The sequence below is a fragment of the Rhinopithecus bieti genome, unplaced genomic scaffold (genome assembly GCF_001698545.2).
Source record: "Rhinopithecus bieti isolate Rb0 unplaced genomic scaffold, ASM169854v2 scaffold_3043, whole genome shotgun sequence".
NCBI lineage: Eukaryota > Metazoa > Chordata > Mammalia > Primates > Cercopithecidae > Rhinopithecus > Rhinopithecus bieti.
The window spans coordinates 1,235,999-1,260,415 of NW_016804580.1; the positions used below are offsets into that span (position 1 = coordinate 1,235,999).

The window sequence follows — 24,417 nt, forward strand, 5'->3', positions numbered from 1 at the left end:
TTTTTTGAGAAGAAATTTCGCTCTTGTTGCCCAGGCTGGAGTGCAGTGATGCGATCTTGTCTCACTGCAGCCTCTGCCTCCCAGGTTCAAGCAATTATCCTGCCTCAGCCTCCCGAGTGGCTGGGATTACAGGAATGAGCCACCACGCTTGGCTAATTTTGTATTTTAGTAGAGACTGGGTTTCTCCATGTTGGTCAGGCTGGTCTCAAACTCCCAACCTCAGGTGATCTGCCTGCCTTGGCCTCCCAAAGTGCTGGGATTACAGGCATAAACCACTACACCTGGCCACAGTCCCTGGTTTTCTACACAGGAAATGTCAATTTAAGGATGAAGACAAGTAGGGAACTCAGAATATCACGATGAAGTGTTTTGTTGCATTTTATTCTAAGGAGTAAAAAATATAACAAATAAGATAAATGAACTGAGCAGAGAAGTGCTGGGACACCTGTACATACAAAATTATGAGTAAACAGTAGCCGGTAAGAAAATAAATCTTTAAAAGACGATCGACTTACTATAAAACCTTTTCCTGAGGGAAAATAGCTGAATCTCTCATAGCAAAGAATACAGAATTCAAGGTGGACAGAAAGAATCAGAGAGGCTTGTGAGTTGTCCAAAGTATTCCAAATTATGGCCGGGTGCAGTGGCTCATGCCTGTGATAACAGCACTTTGGGAGGCCGAGGCGGGGGAATCACCTGAGGTCAGGATTTCAGGACCAGCCTGACCAACACGGTGAAATCCTGTCTCTACTGAAAATACAAAATTAGCCAGGCATGGTGGCCATGCCTGTAATCCCAGCTACTTGGGAGGCTAAGGCAGGAGAATCACTTGAACCTAGCAGGCGGAGGTTGCAGTGAGCCAAGATCTTGCCATTGCACTCCAGCCTGGGCAACAAGAGCGAAACTCCATCTCAAAACAAAACAAAACAAACAAACAAGAACAGCAAAAACAAACAAACCGAAAGTATTCCAAATTAGTATCAAGGTTGAGAGTAGGACCAAGACTTCTGACCTCCCTACAGCATCCCCTTTCCCTGTGTCATGAATAGTACTTTCCATCATGAGCAGTTGTACCGTCCAACCCACTATCATATCTCCCTTGTAATTCTACAGCAATTCACATGCTAAGACTTGACCTTCAGAGTCCTTGATAAACTACAAAGTTTCTTTAGAACCCTTTGAATTGCTTGGCGTTTAATAAGCACCCTAGACCTATTTTAATCAGAATTTCTGGGTGGCACCCAGATGCCTGAATTTATAGCAAGAAAATTCCCCATCTCAAATTTCTTATGAACACTAGAATTTGAGAACACTACCCTCCGAAACTGAAGTTTTAAAATAGAAACAGAACTCTCTTTACCCTTTTATTGTAAAGAAGCCCTCTTTGGGCATGCTTGTCATCATTTCTTAACTTTGCACTCCTAGATGCCTCTTCTGAGCTCATTTCAGGATGACTGATAAAAAGCCGTAACCACCCACTAATGACTAGGTGGGAACCCTGCCTTGGGAAGGAGGGAGGCCAAGAAAGCCCAGCAGGGCTCATCTCTAATCCTGTGTTAATAACTGTGAAGTTTTCTCTTTGCAGGAAATATGAAAAGTCCTCCCCAGTTTGATGATAGCCCTGAATTAAATGTTACTAGCTGTTATATGCAGTTCATTTAGAGCGTTTCTAAGAGCTACTCTAGACATGGCAAAAGAAATGGATTCTAAGACGGGACTCAATTGTTTAGCCTGACTTTCAAACCAATTAGCTATGTATTCTTGAGAGGATAAATTCAACATCCTAGACTTCTATCTCCCTTATTTAAAAATTAAGGTAACTGGAATAGATGCGTGCTTCAAACCTTATTGACATACCCTAAAAAATACATTTACATCAACCATACATGCGCGCAGAGATACTGCAAAGAGGTCTCATGAAGCGACACCTAACTTGGTATGATAAACTCTGATACTTTCTCTCTTATTCCTTTCTATTCTACTCCATACTTTTAACAATCACAAGTAGCAACCGAATAAATTAATGTCATGACTCAACAATGAGTCATGAATTACAGTTTGGAAAACATTGGACTAGATGTTAAATAGGTTTTCCTCTAATATTACAGTTGAAAATGAATCAGGTGCATTTCTCTGTTCCTGTTTATACTTTTACATTTCCCTTTTAGCAGGATTATATATTAATGTATATGCAACAGATGTTAATAGAATATAAAATTTTACTTTAAATTGATAACATTAGTCAATTACATTCTCTCAGGATTCAAATATTTTGTAGTTTGAATGAGCAAAATCTAATATGTTAAATTAAAGCTGAGTCTTGTAGTTATTAAGAACTTCGTAAGAGTTTTAACCTTAGCACCTTATACTTGTTAGTTCTTTTCTTTCTATTTTCCCAGTCACATCTGGATAAAGGCAGAAACAAAGTAACAAGGGAGGAAGTCTAAGTAATCACAAGAAGCCAATCTTTTTTCTCTCAAACACATACTTTGGAGCTGACATCATAGCCACATGGCACAAACTACAGATGGAAAAGTATCCGAACTCAAATCCGGAAACTTAACCTTTATGAGATGAAGACAGGAAAGACTTCAGCAGGCAAACTCACACCTGTTGGGCTGAGGAGCTAGAAATCAACAACAAAATACCAACATTACTGCTCTGGAAATAACTTCTGTTAGAGCAATAAAGTAAGATGAGGGCCAATGACTGAGCTTCCCTTGATGCTTTTCCCTTATGCTATTTTATTCTGCAGAAAGTATCCAACATACGATGACACCTGAAAAGAATGAGTCCTAACATCTCTGTGTTTCCACACCAGCAGTTCACTCTGACCCTGGCTGCCTTCCAGGTCTAGCTACTGCCTTAGAGGACTAGCCCACCACCTGGTGTCACCAACCCAACCCCAGCTCAGTCTCCTGACAACAGCTCTTCCCTAAAAAATGCTGCAGGGCCCCCCCTCAGCAACGCATGAGAGCCAATCTCTCACGTCTTGATCTATGGGAAACTGTGACAGGCTCCAGAATTACAAACAGAAGGTGTGCTGTGTCTTTCTGGATCTCGTCATCTGATTGCTATTTAGAATGGCCTGACTGTGTTAGTCAGACCTATGAGTTCATCCAACAACAAGTGGGCACAGTGACCAGCCGGGCTCAGCCCAGGGACAGAAAGCGAACACTCCCTAGCCTGTGATTTCAGCCTTGTGCAGACCAAATAGAGGCCAAAGTAATGATTATCACACAGGGAAGCCGGCTGGAGAATCTTTTGAGTTTCTATGAAAACACTGCCTCCCCTTTGCTTTTATCACTTGCTGCTTCTTCTGCTCTTCTTTATAGTTTCCTTTCCCGTACAGTTTGCTTCTATCTCTTTTCCTGACTCATTTTTATTTTACCTGTATCTTGTCTTTCTGAAAACTTTTACAATTAAAATCTAATATCCTCCCTGTCCAATTATTTTAACTGCTCTTGGTTCTTTCTGCACAAAATATTGCCTTACAAGCTAGGGTGGTAATAGAATTGTTTTACAAAGGTATGTCTTACTTTGCATATCATTACAAAGATTCCCACATTTTCAGGAGGCCCTGCCTGTATTATATGTTATCTAAGATACAGCCAGTTTATTCATGCAGCAAATTAAAATTACATTCATAGATGATTAAAGCCAGAAGTCATCTCAAGGATTACCAAATCCAATTCCTTAATTTTACAGATGAGAAAACTGTGGCCCAGAGAGTTCAAGCGACTTGCTCCAAATCTTGATCTAATATTCAGTGTGCTTTGGGGCCAAACATATGAGACAGATAAAACTACAGCAGCATGAAAAATTGTGTGCACCCTATAATTTCTTAAGAAACCAGTTTTGGTCACTGGATGTTAACCACCTGAATGAAGTCCAGTGAATATGTCAATCACACACGATAGCCTATTGTAACTGCCAGGGATTCCATTTCACATGTGCTTGCGCTTGAGCTGGATAATGAACTGCTCCTGCAGAGGTTCCCACCTGGGAGAAAAGTACTGATGGATTCTCTCACACTCAGGATTCTGGAGAAATCTAAAGCCATGGTTTCAAACATAGAACTTGAACTGCTGCAGAGTTTTGCCTGAAATGAAGAGTAGTGGCCAGCCCCTCTAAAGGAGAAATAAATGAGAAATTGGGTAAAGATTTTGAGTGGGAGATGTTTAAACTTGTATTTATTTTAGGGAGTGGGGACTTTAAAAGATAAGCATCTGGGGTTCTCAGGATGTAAGAGTGTGTCAGAGGGTGCATATCCCAACATAGGAAAAGCTACCAGTTCTTCCTGGAGAGAGCTCAGTGAATTGTACCATGCTGCTGGGGTAATCCTGAGGCTGAGAAATGCTTGGAAGCATAGTCACCATATGCCTACTATGGGTCTCTGCTGGATATTATTTGGGTCCTTTAATACAATGATGCAAAAGGAAAGCTCAGAGTATCTAAAAAAGAACACAACCTAGGGAAACATGAGCCTAATGAAATATGACTCCTTCATCAATCCCATGCACAGGCTCTTAGGGCTGGGAGCATCTCTGGTTCACATGTTACCTCAAAGACACTGCCTGCAAAAGGGATTTGTTTCCTATACTTCATTTGCAAAGAGCATAGTAATGATGAGAAATTAAGTAATAGGAAAAATACAATGAAAGGAAAAAATGCTGAAAAGATTAACTTCATTAGGTAAAATTGAGAAATACATATTTTGCCAAGAAATCTTCCATTCCTTTCCCTGGAATTTCATGTGGTAGTCTCTAATTTTTATATGTTGTTATTCTGTTTGTAATTTCTTAACATAAGTATTCAGTCTCTTTGGTAACTTTTCATTCTGATAGAATTTTTAAAGACCCAAGAATGAGCTCCTGAATTCTTTTTACCCACATTTATTATGTATTTGTATTTTGCTCCCATTACTTTATCATTCTCTTTCTCTCACACACACACACATACACACACACATGTACACACACATGCACACACACACAAGCACACACACATACGCACACACGCGCATGCACACACACATGCACACACACACAGACACAGACACACGCACACAGACACACACAGACACGCACACACTCACAGACACACACACGTGCACACACACAGACACACATTCTCACTTTTCTCAACTAATTCAGACTACTTTGGAGACATTGTATTTCTTGACTGTCTAAAAACTTCAGTGTATTGTTCCTACGGAAAGAAAAAACATTCTTTTAACAATACCACAGTACAATTACCAAAATGAGAAGATTTAATATTGATACAATATTCCTATCTAGTCACTACCTTTAGTAAGAAAGGTATTTAAGTCACTATCCTTTATTCTAAATCAAGCTCTCATTGTGTGCCAAGGTTGGGGATGTTGTATTCTCATTGCATTTTAGTTATTAGCACTGTTTTGCAATGAAGTCACTAAAACCGAGTATGCAACGCTATTTTGTTACCTGTTGCTGCACTGATTGCTTCATAGTTTATTAAGAAGCCTTCATAAGCGAGGTCGGAGTCAGTCACAAGCACCAGCATCAATGAGCTACCACTGCTTGTAAGAGAAGGCGGGATCGATTTTCCACAGTATCTATTCCAAACCAAGAAAGGATAGACGTGTGTATTTTAAAACGTTTGGTATATTGAAAATGATGTACCAAAAATTAGGACATGTAAATATAATGATAGGTTTTGTTCTCCACCTCTCATCAACCTTAAAACACAAATATATTTCAGGCAAAAAAAATTTGCAAACTTCTAAAGATTGTCATGTTCATGATTATATCCCTGAAATGGTTTTAGGTGTGTGACTGGCTATGTGAGTTGTCATGTATGAGAAGTTTAGTAAAATAGAAAGTAAAAGCTACACTAGATTGCCATATAGCATATTAATACACTTTTTAACAGAAATGTAATAAACATATACAACAAAGGGAAACAATATATCATATAATCATAGAGTCATCTCTCTAATCTAAACTCATATATCACTCAATCCCTGTGCCTTGCCTTCCTCATCCCTAAAATGGGAATGATGACAGTACCTACTTCATAGAGTTGTTTTGAGAATGTGATGAGTTAATATCCTGTATATAAAGCACTTAGAACAGTGCCTGGAATTGTAATCCCTATGGAGGGAATCTATTGTCCTTAAACAGCTCACTTATAAAGATATAAGAGTGATGATTCAGCCATGGCACATTTCTGTGAACAAAACAGTTTAGCTCAGAAAAACTATTCTATTAATGTTAAAAAGAGAGCTATGATAAAAGACAGAATGCCATGAGCTTTTATCTAGAGAAATACCTGTAGGAAGAAGTGACAATAAAATAGAAATCTCAAATCAAGCACACTTGGTAAAATTAACCAAAAGAAATGATAAAGGAAACAAATATAGAAACCAAAAAAAGAGGAAATGTTGAGTACAGGAAATGGATAAGTTAATTGCTAAAGGAGAAAAACAAAGAAAATTTGGTATATAATACCATTGCAGTGTGAAAAAAATATTTAATATCTTGATCAAAATAAAAGTAGGTGAACTAATTGATATCTTAAATGCCTCCGTATATGCCCATGTATTTGAAATTTGAGGACGATCATTATAGTTTATGCCATTCAGCAAACGTTCTGTATTTTGCAGCGGTGTATGTTAAGTACCTTCCCAAAAAAGAAAAAGAAGAAAGTTAAAAAGATGCAAGATTAAGATAAGAAAGATGTTTAAAACATGAATGAGAAATAAAGAAAATAAAATGCAAGATAAAGAAATTTTAAAATATCAGGAGATTTTCATTTCCAACAGAAATGCAACAGGGGCTAGATTCAACCTTGCACCTGAAACAACAAAAATCCTGGACAAAAAAATATAAAACAATGGCTCTCAAAACACTGGAGGTCAAGCGATATAGGACAACAAACCTTTGGAGACAGGAAACAAATGAGTGTAAAGGCAAAACTGAAATGGATCAACCTGTTTCCAAGTAGCTTAACTGCTTTCCAGAACAAGGCTCAAGAACACTTACAGGAATACGACAATGTCCAGCAGCCAAAAACATAAAATTGAAAATGTCTGGTATCCTATCGAATATTACCAGATGTGAAAAGACGTGGGAAAGTATAACTCAGAAAGAGAGGAAAAATCAATCTATAAAACCATAGCAGGAAGCAATCCAAATGTTTGAATTAGTAGATAAAGTCATTAAAATAGCTACCACTATATCTCATAGATTTTTAAAGCTAGAGAAAAAAAATTCATGTGTAAAGTGGAGACATGGACTATATATAAAATGACTCAAATTGAACTTCTAGAAATGAAAACTACAATGTCTTGGTAAAATTAATAGCAGATTAAACATTGCAGAAGAAAAGATGAGTGTACTTGAATATATAGTAATAGAAACTTTCCAAAGTAAAACACATAGAACAGAGGCTTGAAATCAAAGAACAGGCTATCAAGTGAGTTGTAGAACAATTTCAAGTGCCTAATGTATATGAAATCAGAGTCCCTAATGGGGAGGAAAGATAGAAAAGTATTTTAAGAACCAGTGGCCAAAAATATTTCCAATTTGATAAAACTACAAATCTTTGCATCCAACAAAAAAATTATGCTGATTGAGAAAAGTCAGAAAAACATGCTGTACATATAGTATGATTCCAGTTAGATAAGATGCAAATGAATCTACAGGGATAGAAAGTAGATTCGTGGTTTCCTGTGGGTGGGGGTGAGGAGCAAAAGCAAGGAATTATAATGGAAAGGTTTTTTAGTTTTGTGGGTAGTGGATATACGCATTATTTTAATTTTGGTTTTGACTTCATGAATATACAAAGATGTCAAAATTTAATGTCTACAGGCCAAAACTACAGAGTAGTGATGTAGAAATGGTCATTAAGAAGCATGAGGATCTCACCTGGTTTTTATAACACAATGTGGTCGATTTTAAGATCCTTCACGGAAGCAGGAAAACAGTGAAGTTTTATTGTTAAACAAACAAACAAAAATAACCTTACCTTCCAAGTGATGTCTCAGAGTCAGTGTCATAAACTTCCAAGTAATCATTTGTGCAATCGTAATGAAACTCCAGATGAAATCTTTCGAACATTAAATGAATCAGGTGATGAGGTTGGACTAATATATGCCAAGTACAGTTGATACCATGGGGGTAGACATTTGGATGGCCAGGACTTTGAATGGTCCCTGTTGATTCTGTAAGAATTTCTCCACATGCTGTTGAAATAAAAATTATAATTACCACAGCAAGTAACCAAGCTACCTGGATTTCAAATTACAATGCTCTGATAATAACCTCTTCAAAGATTAAAAGGAAAAATGTTTATTAGATGACACTTAAGATAACTTGATTTTTTCTCTTATTAATAAATAACAATTAACTTTTGATATAAATGTTGATTAGAAAATATATATTCTTTGTCTTTGAGTGTACTTTAAAATTTTTCACAGTATAGGTGATTTTCATATAATTTATTTCTGTCATTCACTTATTCTGATACAAGCCTAAGAGGAGGAAAATAAAAAGAGACAATCTCTTACCCAAATCCTCAGCACTGAACTTAGCCATGAAACCATGGTTTTCAGTAGAAGAACTTTTCACGAATGTGACATAAAGAAAATTGTACACAGATGTTATAAATGAAGGCATGTCTGTACCACAATACTTTTTATTTTCAGGAGAACCCAAAACGGAACTGCTACCAATCTAAAATTAGAGAAGATATATTCAATTATGTTGTATATCAATTTTGAAAACTGCTTCAAGAATAATTATTTCTGAAATGTTTTTAATAGAGTATACATCAATTTGAGGATACAATCCATTTTAGCACATCTTAGTCACCCCCCCTCAAAAAAACTCATATCCTTCAGCAGTCACTCCCCATTCCCCTGAAACCAGAGTCCCAGGCAGCCACTAATCTACTTTCTGTCTCTATAGATTGCCTATTTTGGACATTTGAAACAAAATGGGATTATACAATACGTGGTCTTTTGTGAATAGCTTCTTTCACACTGTATAACATTTTCAAAGTTCATCCATGTTGTAGCATGGATCATTACTTCATTCTTTTTTAAGGCCATATAATATTCCACTGTAAAGATATACCACATTTTATTTATTCACTTACCAGTTGATGGACACTTAAGTTATTTCTACTTTTAAAATCAAAAATAATGATTGCATTTTGCTATTTGTATATGTTATTATAGATGATGACTGTAGATATATTCACACACAAATTTTTGTGTGGACATATATTTTCATTCCCCTTGAGAATATATCTAAAAGTAGAATTGCTGGATCAGATGGTATCTCTATGTTTAACTTTTTGAGGAACTGCCAACCATTTTTCAAAGTGGCTGTACTGTTTTACATCTCATCCAGTAGTGTATAAGGGTTCCAATTTCTCCACATCCTTGTCAACACCATTATCTGACTCTTTTTATTATAACTATCCTATGGGTGTGTTCGTTTGTTTTTGGCATTTTTGTTTTTGAGACTCAGTCTCACTCTGTTACCCAGGCTAGGGTGCAGTGGCACAATCATAGCTCACTCCAGCGTCTACCTCCCAGGCTCAAGTGATCCTCCCACCTCAGCCTTCTGAGTAGCTGAGGCTACAGGCATCTATCACCACACCGAGTTATTTTTTAAATGTTTTTGTAGAGATGGGGTCTCACTATGTTGCCCAGGCTGGTCTCAAACTCCTAAGCTCAAGTAATTCACCCACCTTGACCTCTTAAAGTGCTGGGATAAGGTGTGAGCCACTGTGCTCAGCCTCTTTTGCCCATTTTAAAAATCAAATTATTTGTTTTAATTTTGAAGAAGTTATTTTCTTTTTTCTTTTTTTATTTGTGCTTTTTGTGTCATATTTAAGAAGGCTCTGCCTAAACTGAAGGGCATAAAGACTACTCCTATGTTTTCTCCTAAGAGTTTCATGATTTTAGCTCCGACATTTAGGTCTATAATCCATTTTAGTTAATTTTGCATGTGCTATGAGGAAGGGGTCCAGCACCATAATTTTGCATGTGGCTATTGAGCACCATTTGTTGAAAAAATGATTTTTCTCCATTGATATGCTTTGGCATCATTTCCATACATCAATTGGCCATAAAAGTATGTGTTCACTTCTGGACTTGCAATTGTATTCCATAGATCTATATTTATATCCTTACTCCTTACTTCAATAAGATACTGTCTTGATTACTGTAGCTTTGTTCTAAGTTTTGAAATCAGGAAGTGTGACTCTTTCAACTTTGTAATTTTTCAAGAACATTTTGGTTATTCTGGTTCCCTTGCATATTCATATGAATTTTACAATCAGCTTATGTATTTTTTTGAAAGAGCCAACTGTGATTTTTATGGGGATTGAATTGAATCTTTAGTTCACTTTAAGAAGTATTGCCATCTTAACAATATTGTCTTCTAATCCATGAACATTAAATGTCTTTCCATTTATTTAGGTCTTTTTAAATCTCCTTCAAGGATGCTTTATAGTCTCAGAGAACAAGTTTTACACTTATTTTTAAAACTGTATTTCTTGATCTTTATTATTTTTAATGCTATTGTAAATGGAATTGTTTCCTTGATTTCATTTTCAAATTGTTCATTGCTGGTGTACAGAAAAAGAGAGATTTCTATATTTTGATGTCATAACTCACAACTTGCTGAATGGATTAGTTCTAATAGTTTTTTATGTGTGTGGATTCCTTATGATTTTCTATATACAAGGTCATGTTATCTGTGAATAGAGAGAGTTTTACTCATTCCCTTTCATTCTGGATGCATTTTCTCTCTCCTCCTTACTTAATTGCTCTAGCTAGAATTTCCAGTGTAATGCTGAATAGAAGCAGTGAGAACAGACAGACATCCTTGTCTTTTTGTTGACCATAGGGGCAAAGTATTTAGTGTTTCATAATTAAATATGATGTTAGATGTGGGTTTTTAAATGAATGTCCATTATCAGATTAAGGAAGGTTCCTTCTATTCCTAGTTTGTTTCATGTTTCATCATGAAAGGATGTTGAATTTTGTCAAATCTTGCAAAATCCAGATCTCACATCTGTTGAGGTGATCCTGGAGTTTTTGTTCTTTATTTTATTGGTACCATGTATTACATTAACTGATTCTGGGGTTTTATATCAACCTAGAATTCTCGGGACAAATCCAACTTAATCATGGTATATAAATCCTCTTTTTATGCTAGATTCACTGAACCAGTATTTTGTTGAGGATTTTTACATAATATCCATAAGACACATTGGTCTATATAAACTACTTTCGTTTCCTGTAACAGATTTGAAGACAACAACCCACAATATTTTTTATAATATACAACCAAATACAAAATCAAAGATTTTATCCCTCTTACCTCAATATAATCTGTTTCACAGTGGGCAGAACTTCCAATTTCAAAGACAGTGAAGTTGAGGAGAGTGACTTGGCTTTGGGGTTGCTGGATGGTCCACCTACAGGTTCTTTCTCCAGGATATACGTTAGGAAAAAATGGCGAGCGAATGACCCCTTCTCCAGTTAATTCACCCCCACAAGCTGTAAGCATAAAAATTATGGTAGTGTTTGTCCAGACATTAATAATGTTACCTCAATTTTATTGCAAAATCTAATACTGCCTAAGGAGATAACCAAATATAACATTTCTATAAGAATATTTTCCACTTAACACTTGAGGACATAAAATGACTAAATTATTTCAAAGAATTAAAATATTACAATCAAGCAAATCAGACATTTAAAAATTAAATGTTTCCTTACCAACTTGATAAACAGCTCTGAAACTAGCTTTTCCAACAAAAGCATCTATTTTAAACCTGATCCAGACACTATTAGTAATGGATTTAATGTGAGAGATGGTTCCATTGCCACAGACTTTTCCAAGTAAGGTTTGACCATCTCGAACCTAAAGAGAAAAATAAAATAGAGATGTAATTCTAATTAAGACACTTACGTCGGCAATGGTGGCATTACTTGGAGATGAAAAAACGGCAGATTCAAAATGAATGATAATCTAATTTGAGTTACATATTTCTATTATTTTCGAAAGCAGTGGGTCATTTTTAAGCACAATGCAATAACATGAAATGCTGATAAAATCTTAAGCTAATAAAGCCCAAAAGCATAAGAATTTAAACAATGTTCTCCTAATAATTTTCACAGTATCAAAGAGGAAATAAATTCACAATTTAGACTACTTGGAAAACAACAAAAAATGAGAATATTACCTATGAAAAAACACACGTGTTAGCCAAATCTGCAATCAAAGAAAGTTATGGACTAAACTATTTTTGCCATTGAAAGAAAAAAGGAAAAAAAGAAAAGTTGATGAAAGAGAGAAAAGTAAAAGAATGTAAGGAGTCAACTTAAAAACTTAGAAAAAAGGCCAGGGACGGGGGCACACACCTATTATCTCAGCACCCTGGGAGGCCAAGGTGGGAGGATCCCTTGAGACCAGGAATTGGAGACAGCCTGGGCAACATAGTGAGACCCACCTCTACATACAATTTTTTTAAGTTAGAAAAAAATCCATTAAATGAGGAAGAATACAATAAAAATAAGAGCAAAACTTAATAAATGAAATACAAAAGAATGTGGAATTCATAAATACATTCAAGAACTGTTTTTTTGAGGAATGTTATGGGTGGGGATATAAAAGACAAATCTCTGGCAAGTCTAATAAGAAAATAAAATATAAGCCCAAATATACAAAATTAAAAATGACAAAGACACAGACACCAAGAATTTTTTTAAACATGAAATCTATGTACAATTCTATGCTAATATATTTGAATGTTTTAATGGCTTGTTTTCAGAAAAAGTATAACATTAAAATTATCTGAAGGAGAAGAAAATAAGATTTGAACAGACATAAGTCATGAATATAACTGACAAACATTATCAACATAATTATTGCACATCCCCACCCTCGGAACCCCCCAAAAAGAAAAAATCTCCCATAAGATGGCTCTACTTAGTAATTCTTTATTAAACTTTTTTTTTTTTTTTTTTTTTTTCTTTTGGAGACGGAGTCGTCGCTCTGTCGCCACAGGCTGGGTGCAAGGTGGCGGGCAATCTCAGCTCCTGCAAGCTTCGGCCGCTCCCGGGTTCACGCCAGATTCTCCTGCTCCAGCCTCCAGTAGCGCTGGGACTACAGGCGCGCCGCCCACCCGCCTCGCCGGCTAGTTTCTTTGTATTTTTAGTAGAGGCGGGGCTTCACCATGTTAGCCAGGATGCGTCTCGATCTCCTGCACCTCGTGATCCAACCCGTTCCTCCGGCCTCCCAGAGTGCTGGGATTACAGGCTTGAGCCACCAGCGCGGCCATTCCTTTTAAACTTTTAAGGAAGAGGACAATTCCCAAGTATTAATTTATTCTAAGCCTTCCTCAAACATAGAATAATTCCCAACTAATTTTTGTCAGAAAGCTGTTATCAAATCCCAACATAAATTATAGAAATAACAATTATAGACTGATGTCACCTATTAATATAGATACATAAATCCTAAACACAGTTCCAGAAAAATAAATTCACAGTCCATTGCCAGCTTATATACCAGATCAAATATGGGAATAATAATAGTGCAAGAAAGGTTAGGAATTATAAACTATAAATTAACTTCCTCAGTAGATCAAATAAGATAAGCCATATGATAGCCCCCAAAATTCAAAAAACGTTGTTAGCATTCCTGTTTTATTAGAAGAAAAAAGAAATTTCCTTCATATAATAGACTACTGGTTTCAAATCAATAGCCAGCTTTTTTTTTTTTTTTTTTTTTGAGATTGAGTTTTGCTCTTGTTGCCTAGGCTGGAGCACAATGGCATGATTTCGGCTCACCGCAACCTCCGCCTCCTGGGTTCAAGCGATTCTCCTGCCTCAGCCTCCGAGTAGCTGGGATTACAGGTATGCGCCACCATACCCAGATAATTTTGTATTTTTAGTAGAGACGGGGTTTCTCTATGTTGGTCAGGCTGGTCTCAAACTCTCGACCTCAAGTGATCACCCACCTCGGACTCCCAAAGTGCTGGGAGTACAGGCATGAGCCACTGCACCTGGCCCAACAGCCAGCTCTTATAGTATAGTGGCCATGAAAACGGTCTATGGACTTGGGTTCAAAACCTACCTCTGTCACTTACAAACCACCTCACTTAATAACCTTAAGCAAGTTACTCTAAGCTCATGGGGTTGTTGAAGCAAGCAGATGAAACAATAGTGAGAATTCCTTAGCCAAATGCTTGGTAATAGAAAATGTTGACTAAGGATAGCTGTTGTTATTCTGGATATTTTTAGAGGTGAAACACTGGAGACTTGTTACTCTGGGTAGGAATTATTCAATGGATATGCATACCTCCGCTGTTCAGTAAAATTATTTTGAAGGATGTAGCCATCCAAATATTAATTCATTCACTTCATTAACATTATCAAGGCATGAATAAATGTCAGGACCTGTGCTGGTGACAGCACCATGAAACAGTCACTGTTCACAAGGAACTTACAATAGGCAGGAACATTTTTGAAAAGCATGATGAGTGTCATGTTTGGGGAAGCACAGGATGCTTCATTGTTACCTAACCAATGGTTCTCAGCAGGGACCACAATTTAGCATTGGGGAAATGTGAGAGAGTATCTTTTTGGTTTGGTGTTAATTACGATCACAGCAATGGTGGGGCATTACTGGCATTTAGTGAGTGGCAAGGGACCAAAGACACAAGGCAGCCTGAAATGTGAGAATCACACACCGCAAGAATTCTCCTGAGCCTGTGTGACACTCACGTAAGTGAAAGTTCTGTTGTTGGGTGTAAAATCTTGCTCTGTTTTACATATTAAGCACAAAGTATTTTAGTGCAATTTTAATGCATGCTGAATTTTCCAGGATTACAAGTAGAGTATAAATTGAAGATTCTTTCTCCCGGAAATCTGTCAAGAGTTGGTCACTATTTCTGAAAAATTACTCACCAACCCACATAACTGTGTCAGCCTACATTTGTACTGTCATGTTCATAGCAATTTAGGGTCCAGACAATCGACTAATTTATTTTGTCTTCAAGTACAGCTTGCCTAGCTTTTCAGATACTGAAATAAAGGTGATTTTATTCTGTTACTTTATTTTTTCTTGATGTTATTCTTACAACTTTACATATTTTTAAATATAATGTGTCTAGTGGGGTTATATCAGTGAATTTCTTTTCTGAATAATCAAGGGGTGATATAAAAAAAGTCTTAAAATGTAGAGAACCACTGGGTTCACCAAAGACTCTGAACTCACTCAGGGGATTTTGGAAAACTCAGTGGAAATAAGCGTTAAGCGGAGACTTGAAAGTCGAGTAGGAGTTATCTAGGCCAAGGAGAACAGGCAGAACAGGCAGTAAAGAGAAGATTTTCCTTTTTTTTTTTTTTTTTCTTTTGTCTTAATTTTATTTGTTTTCTATTTTACATAGTCAAAATGTTCTCTCTTTAATTGCGTGTAGATTTGAGACATAGTTAAAAGACTTTTCTTTTTTTTTTTATTATACTTTAAGTTCTAGGGTACACGTGCATAACATACAGGTTTGTTACGTATGTATACTTGTGCCATGTTGGTGTGCTGCACCCATTAACTCGTCAAACATCCAGGCTGTAGAGTAATTCTCTGCATTTTCTTCTAGTACTTTCATGGTTTCTTTTTTTCACAATTATATTTTCTGATAATTTTGAGTTTATTCTTTGTATGATATAGTATCAAAAACTACAGCTGCAAAGATAGACCTTTTAAGAAATGGAGTTGTATCAACTGGATATTCATTGAGTAGGATTTTCCTTTTTTTTTGAGATGAAATCTCACTCTGTCACTTACGCTGGAGTGCAATGGCATGACCTCGGCTCACTGCAACCTCGCCTCCCAGATTCAAGCAATTCTCCTGCCCCAGCCTCCCAAGTAGCTGAGACTGCAGGGGCACGCCACCACACCCAGCTAATTTTTGTATTTTTACTAGTGATGGGGTTTCGCTACGTTGGCCAGGCTGGTCTTGAAATCTTGACCTCAGGTGATCTGCCTGCCTTGGCCTCCTAAAGTGCGGGGATTACAGATGTGAACGGCTGTGCCTAGCCAGTAAAGGAAAGATTTTAAAAGGATGATATTCAAAGTTGGTAGGGATATGGTGACACAGTTACTCTTATCCATAACTGGTAGAAGTATAAAGTTCTGGAAAATAACCTGACAATATGTATTAAGGGTATTTCTCTTATAACGCTGTATCACAAGGATATTCAACATGCAGGAAAAGACACACACAGACCTACATCCAAGTATGCTCTATAATAACAATAACTGAAACCATTCTAAAGGCCTAATAATAGTGAGATGATTAAATAAATTATGATTCAGCCATATGATAGGGTCTGACACAGACACGAAAAATCACATGCCTCTCCACTGACTCAGGCTCATACTGCTTCCTTTCTCTGAGCTCTTACAACACCTGTAACACAAATTTCACATATTATAGTAAAGTTATGCTAAATTTCTAATCAAATAGCAAGTCTCTGAGGGAAGGGAAAATTTCTGTTTGCCCTTTGGCATCTAATAAAAAAACTTTGCAAATAGGTATTTGACAAGTTCTTGTTGATTCATTAATTTTAAGGTACAGTATAATGGTTCAGTTTTTGTTAAAGATACATACTGCAGTTCTTGAAAACTAGAAAGCATAAAACACAGAGTAAGTTATCTTCCTGCTCTCTAATCCTCCAGGGTTCTATTTGCTTCTTTGAGGATTGTAGTCTCTCTTTTCTATTTTGCCCATTAGAAGATGACAAGAAGGAAAAAAAAAAACAGCCAAATAGCATCGCTGCAAGCTAAAGTGGGTCATTCCCCTGGGCCCTGACTAATGAAATTCAAGGATTTTAGCAAGGAGAAAGGCAGCTGTAGTCCAAATGTTTTAAGAGGAACTTATAGGGCTCAAGGGCCCTGAACCTAGAAGGTGCAATTGATTTTGGCTCTGTTTCTCTCTCTCTCTGTGGAAATGAAACCTTATTAATTCTGAAAGCCTGTATTCTCCCTGGATCCTACACATGGCAATACTTTAACTATGACTCCTTTGAAAGAGATACTAGAATAAAATTCATCAAATGTTCTAAAGTGACCCTAACTACCTCTGCAGCATGTGTTGCATTCAATAATCTAGGACCTGATAAATTCGCACCCCCACCAAATAAAAAATCTCTTTCCTTTATGCTCATGAACTGGGATGGATGGCATTATTTTACATAGTTATTCACTTCCCTTCCTGTAAAAGGACTGACTATCTATGCTTTTTGCCATGTGACTTGCAATACCGCCATAGGGAGAATTAATACATATTCTTCCCATTGACTATGGGCTTAGCCATAGGACTTGCTTTGCCCAACAGAACATGAGCAAAAGTGATATACCAATTTCCAAGTAGAAGCCTTGGAAGTCACTGCATAATTCAGCCATCTTTTACCTTTCCCCTCACAAGCTCTAGAGCCTGGGTCTCAGGATGGTAAAGACACAGGAAACAGACATAGGAAACAGAACTGCAACGGATCCAAAACCAACATGCTAACGTGAGCAGAGAATAAACACACATTGTTGGAAGCCACAGATGCTTTTGGTTTGTTATAGTTTTTTATCTTTCTGGTTGTTGTTACTAATTGTTTGTTATTGCAGCATAACCTAGAGAAAGATGACTAATATCTGAGCTTGGTTTGTTCAGAAAACTGAATTTTCTAAGTCAGGTGAAGCCATGCTGTGATCACTTGCAGAAGAGTCACAGTGAATTCATTCTTTTTAGTGAATCGCATTTGCAAGGAAACAACAAGGACCAATTCAAAATTCTAGTGTTTCATGGACCAGGTTCAGATTTCTTGTGGATTGCCTTATTCATCCAGGAAACACAGAAGGTTTCAGGTCCCAGGATGTTTTGCCTATGGTGTATTCCAAATGCCTTCCAATTTTTACATTCATCAGATTAAACTAGTTCCTGAAGACAAACTACTCATAAAAAAACCAAGTCTTTGTAAAAGAATGATTTTCTATAGAGAGAACTAAAATTTACTGGGCTGAGAAACACCATTTACATGAAATTTTAAATGTGGGCTCTTGAGCCCAGTGAATCATGAGCTTTAACATCTGGAATAAGTCAAGTCCCAAAGCCCTGTCTTAACATGCATGCTCATTTGTCTTCCTCTGCTATGAATCCAGATTTGGTTTTTTACTACAATTTCTAAAATAAGAAGCATTAAATTTTAATTCAAAGCCAACTAAATATGCTGGCACTTACGCTTAGTCCATCTGAGAGCTGAAAACAGAACCACACCGTATGGTAATGTTTAACATGTGGGTTTCTGTGAAGTGAGCTTCAGGCTGACATAAATCTTAGCTAAGTAAAGACTGGATCTTAGAGAGGAGCCTTGGGCTAACCTGGGTGAGCAGGAGAGGAATGAGGCCCTGCCTCTGATGAGAGAATAAGGGGTAAGGAGGATAAGAGATGAGAGAAGCCATTCAGGATCTCAAAATCATTTACTTTTGTTATTACCCTTTGTTCTTTATTAGTATGTTTCATGATTTTAGAGTTGATATTTTAAACCTTTTCATGCCGTGTGAAACAGTGTCCCTTCTAACATCTCTATTAATAAATTTATCCTTTATCTGATCTTTTAAGATCTGATATTCTAAAATCAAGAACATGTGAGTAAGTTTTACCTAGAATGCCTTCCTTTATGATTGCAAACTCTAGTAGGTCACCTTCTCCTGCCCTCTCTTCTCCTCCCCATCATCATCATCATCATCATCATCATCATCATCATCATCATGTTAACTTTAGTGAGCATTCATTGTGTGACAGGCACTGTACAAGGAACATTCTAATTGTTTGTCCTTGCATACAGAATGTAACCCAGGCTCTTTATCTCAGCCTCGAAGACCCTTCAGGGTCTAGCTCTTGCCTAACTCACATTTCTCTCTTCCATCCCTGTGTGATTCCAGCCACCCTGGTCTATTTTCAATTATTTTAGTTTATTTTTTCTGACTTCAGTCTCTAGGGCTGGGTTTGCACCTCTACCTGGAGTCCTCCTTCTCTCAGCTCTTTGCATTACACACTCCTCATCTGCAGATCCCACGTACAGGGTCTACAGATGAGAATGAGTTAGCCATACAAACACCCTTGAGAAACAATCTCAAACTGCTCCACTGAAGTCAGTAGCCCTGTTCTTTTCTCTTACGGTACTGTTTCTTTCCTGCCCATACTTATCCCCTCTTGAAATTATGTATTGTGTGCTTACTTATTTAATATCTATTTTACATACCCATTCCTAGCATGGTGACTGGAACCTAAGTGGTTTGATAAATATTTAGAGAATGAATAGATAAATGAATGAATGGTCTTTTTTACTCCCTTTTAGGAAAGCACTATTACTATCCCTATTACATGTGAGGAAGCTGTGGCTTACAGGTATCTTGCCTTTAGTAACGCAGAGAGCTGAAGGGTTTTATCATGTTTCCATGCAATATCGTTTCCATCTTATATCAGAAAAGTACTAGCCACAGCCTCTATTTGACCTAGGAGTTTGTAATGTTCTTGATTAATGATCCATCCATATCCTCTTATTCCTGCTTACTGCTCTACATCACACATGTTCAATGGGTTTGCAATTTCTACATGAGCATGCAACTCCTTCAAACACAGCAAAAATGTATACTCTACAACCTCTCACACCTCCAAATTAGGTGTTCTATCATCTCTCAGTCTTTTTCCCGCCCTCCACTACTCTAACCTGCAGAATTATTTCACTAGAGGAATGGCCTATCTTCTTCCTTCACTAAAAAGCATCAGGATGGCTCAGCAGTTGTGGAAAAGCTGTGCTGACAACAACAGACCTCAGAGTCTAACCAAATGTTCCTAGTCTCTGTCAAAACCCTAAATTCAATATGCTCAAGAATGCAAACTCTTTTTTTTTTTTTTAGATGGAGTTTCACTCTGCCACCCAAGCTGGAATGCAGTGGCATGATCTCGGCTCACTGCAACCTCCACCTCTTCAATTCAAGTGATTCTCCTGCCTCAGCCCCCCAAGTAGCTGGGACTACAGGTGCCCGCCACCACACCCAGCTAATTTTTTTGTATTTTTAGTAGAGATGGGGTTTCATACCATGTTGGCCAGGCTGATCTCAAACTCCTGACCTAGGTGATCCTCCCTCCTCAGCCTCCAAAAGTGCTGGGATTACAGGCATGAGCCACCATGCCCAGCCAAGAATGCAAACTCTTGAGCATCTCCCCCTTTTCCCTTTATCCTACCCTCTCTAGAAAGATATTTTTCTGACCTACAATGAATTTCAAATATGTACTTAACTGAAAAACACAATACTATTCAGCCTACGTGGTGTGTTTGCTTGCTCCAGGACTTATTCTTTTTCTGACATTTAGGTGTGTATTCTGTGAATTGTAGCCATGAGACTCTGAGCAGCAGGTCCACTTGAGGGAAGCAAGTGCCTCGTGCATTCCACAATTCCTGGCTCTCCCCCACCCAACCCCAAGGTCATAGCAGAATCACCTCAATGCCTAAGAAGTCACAAAAGGAGGTCTTTTGTGAATTTGCATTCATCTAAAGACAGGCAGGAGATGCGGGAGTGCTGCTTAGGGCAAAGCAGGAGTTGGAGGGGAGGGGAAGGTAGAGGAAAGGATGGAGGGGAAGGTGGTGAAAGAAAAGGTTCAGACGGAGGAGGACAGACCTTCCTACCTCAGCTTCTGCTCTCCCACTTTCCCAATTATATTGGTTCTCTTCTTTTAAATCTTAAAGATTTTACCAGGGAGCTGAGTTTCATCACATCTCACAGGTACACAGCATTTCCTGTTTGTCATTTTCTATATAGTCTTTCATTTTTTATTTCTTTCTCAATCCAATGATTATTTTGGAGAGAGTTCACATACTTCCACACACTTGGGCATTTTAAAATGTTTATCAATAATTTTGGGTTATGTTATATTGTGAAGAGGTGTACAATTTCTGCTTTGTTAATTTGCTGGGATTGTCATAGAGGTCTAAAATATGATGAATTTGGGGTTCAATGCCACTTGTAGAACAGTTATATTCCCTGGATTTCAGAAATCAAATTCAATGTAAATTACTCCTTCCTATCTTATTGATTATATTTTTCAAGTTTTCTGTTTGTGTTTGCTTTCCACATCTAAGAAAGAACAACTTCTCGAAAGCCCTTCTCTTTCTCCAGAAGGCACATCGCTCTCCCTGCCCCTTATCAGCCTCTCTTGTAGGGCACCCTTTCCAGTTCCTCAGTGCCTTCGGGGAGAGGAGGCAGATACTTTGGGATTGGTCAAGGAGATTTGATGGGTGAACAATTCTACTCATTTCCCTTCGTGTCCTACCTCAAGCCTTCACCTTAACATCCTATAGCCTTCTGAATTTATTATTCAGCCTATGACTTTCCTTCTCTGGGATTAAAAATTAAACTTTCATTACTACCTATGTGTCCTTCACTCAGAGTTCTGATGACTTAAATCACTTATGAAATATTAATGAGAGGTGCTGCTTTTTATTCTGGAAAGATGCTTCCATCACCTTCATTGAACTATTCTATACAATTTAAAAGCTCTCTTCGACAAAAACAGATGAACTAACAATTGATCTGTTCTTGTATTCATTCATTTGTAGCCATGTCACATCTTCCATAGGTAATATGTATCTTTAAAAGTAGAAACTTCACTTGAGAGAGATATATAAATCTAAGAATTAATATGTTAATGTTTGCTTCTTGTGTTTAAAAAAAAGAAAGATATGCTACACTGGGTCAATACTATTCTTATTGTTTGCAGTTAAAATCTATTCTCTAATGAATGCTTATGGAACTCTTTTACTGAGCAAAAGTAAGTCTTTCAGAACCACAGTATCCATGAAAGATAAACACTCAGCAATGGTACCTTAATTTTCATTTGAAGGATTTGTTTGCCTGGCAACCAAGGCACCTAAAACCACATAAAGAGAAGATCTAGGATTCTTAAAAGTACACCTACTCACACTCAAAGTAAATGTCCTCAGGATCATTCTCCCACATGTCTGTAGAATTTCTTTTCTGTTCTCCATTTTTTCTAAAATTTTGGGTGGACTGCTTTTACTCATCAATGGAGTTAGTAAAGTTAGTAAAGTAAAGTCATCCCCCTCTAAACCACCAAAGTATTGGAAATACCAACTTTTTTAAAAAATTCTTTTTCATAAATCTTTCGTTTTTTAGAGATAGCTTTAAAAAATGAAGCCATCATTGTAGGGAACAATATATTGAGTCATAACAACATCATTAGAATTTGGTTCCTGTGTCACTTTCTTCTATGACCACTATCTGAAGAACATCAAGAGAAGTGAATACACTTTTTAGAAAATGAGTTCAGTTCACAAATTTTCCCAATGGATACAGATGATTTAAACACAAGAGCTTTAACCAAAGTCAATGTATGTCTATCTAGAATCTCATAGAGGTACATCTAAGTTCTACTTTGACAATAACTAGAGTTTGACCTTTGTGAGCCTCAATTATCTCATTTGTAAAATTAAGGTCCTTGCTGATGCCAAAATTCTACAGATAGACTGGTTGTATTCCTTTAGGTTGGTTGGTCAAAGATATAATAGAAAAATCTATCAAACTATTAATATTTAAATTACCATACATGACCTGTCCTTCTGAATAATACAGTTTTTTTTTTCCATCAACAATCCCTGAGGGAAATGTGGTCAAGACTTTGACGATATATAGTTACACCAGAATGTAGATACCTCGCTGGCCAACCGTGAGAGCCACATTGGCTGTCTCTGAACTGATAAATTCAAGGCTAGAGTTAAAACTTTGGTCCAGAAAAACCTTGCACTTGAATAATATTTTTTAACTCTTCAAGCTTCTTTTATCATTTATTTCCTTGATTTTACCTCCAAAGTTTAGAGAAATAGATAGGGTATCTTAATGAAGTAGGAACTGAAAATCCAGAAAAGAATTGTCCAAGGTTATACAGTCATCTGACAAATGAACTAAAATAAGAAGTTAGGTGAACTAAGTTTAATCCCCTTCTGGCTACAAAACATTCCACCGTTCCGGTTTATGAAATTAAATCTTCCAAAGTCAATTTTATGATTTTTTGTGCTAACTTTTCAGAACAATTCAGAGAGGAGCTCATGGAACCACTCACTGAAATTCAGTTCTAGTGTTCTGCAAAGCCAGAGAGAAGGAACCATTCAGAGGTACTGATAGTTCTTTAAAACCACAGAACTACTATGAAGGTTTTAACAGAAAGGGCCACAAATTTCCCTGAAAATTAGAGTTACATTCTTGCCTATCTGAGAAAATCATGATGCTTGGCTTCATGTTTTAGTCTTGTGATCGGAGAGCCAGGTATGGAACTGGGTAATTCACAAGACCTTCCTATGGAAGATGAGACACCTCTTGTAGTCAAAGTGGCATAATTGCATTTTTGTTCTTACTGAAGATCAGTATAACTAGATCTCCTAAATTTGAATCCCAGCTCCATTACTTGCTAGACATGTAACTGTGGACAAGTGACTTCTCTGGGCTACAGTTTCCTAAGATTAAAACAGAAATAAAAATGGTTGTTGTGAGGATTCAATGAATTAACTCATGAAAAGCACTTACCACACATGGCAGGCAGTAAGCCAACAATAATCATTATCTATTTAATTTGTAATACTATTTTAAAGTCTTATAATAGTGCCCAGAGTATAGGAAGCACTCTCTAATTAAGAGCTATTTTGCTGATCTGAAAAGTTAAAAAAAAAAAGGGTTGATAATTTAATTATGATTTACATAAAATATTTGAAATTCTTCCATAGTGTAAAACTTTAATATACTATATAATAGACTTTAGAAAACCTAAATTGAATAAATATACCCATTCTGAAATGACCTGAAATAAAAATTTCTGGATTAAAAAAAAATACAGGTGGTATTATTGTAGTCCCCGGAGCAAGATGGACGAATAGGAACAGCTCCAGTCTCCAGCTCCCAGTGCAAGTGACACAGAAGACAGGTGATTTCTGCAGTTTCAACTGAGGTGCAGACCAACACCCCACACCTCACATGGCAGGGTACACCCCTGAGACGAAGCTTCCAGAGCGAGAATCAGACAGGATCACTTGCTGTTCAGCAATATTCTATCTTCTGCAGCCTCCACTGCTGATACCCAGGCAAACAAGGTCTGGAGTGGACCTCAAGCAATCTCCAACAGACCTACAGCTGAGGGTCCTGACTGTTAGAAGGAAAACTAACAAACAGAAAGGACACCCTCCCCAAAACCCCATCAGTACATCACCATCATCAAAGACCAAAGGCAGATAAAACCACAAAGATAGGGAAAAAGCAGGGCAGAAAAGCTGGAAATTCAAAAAAT

The 24,417-nt window shown here is 37.2% G+C and overlaps 1 protein-coding gene and 1 long non-coding RNA gene across 2 annotated transcripts in view; one reads left to right on the forward strand and one right to left on the reverse strand.

The window, feature by feature from the left end:
- LOC108527743 (uncharacterized) overlaps positions 1-2,696 on the forward strand; it is a 39,917-nt gene extending 37,221 nt beyond the window's left edge. The window contains exon 4 of the long non-coding RNA XR_001884917.1: positions 2,400-2,696. This is a non-coding gene — a long non-coding RNA (uncharacterized LOC108527743). The remainder of the gene's footprint in view (positions 1-2,399) is intronic.
- Positions 1-24,417, reverse strand: part of CUBN (cubilin) — a 331,095-nt gene that overhangs the window by 254,594 nt on the left and 52,084 nt on the right. The window contains 5 exon segments of the mRNA XM_017869190.1: positions 5,466-5,596; positions 8,011-8,227; positions 8,552-8,717; positions 11,382-11,560; positions 11,783-11,927. Of these exon segments, the coding sequence (XP_017724679.1) occupies positions 5,466-5,596; positions 8,011-8,227; positions 8,552-8,717; positions 11,382-11,560; positions 11,783-11,927 (838 nt within the window).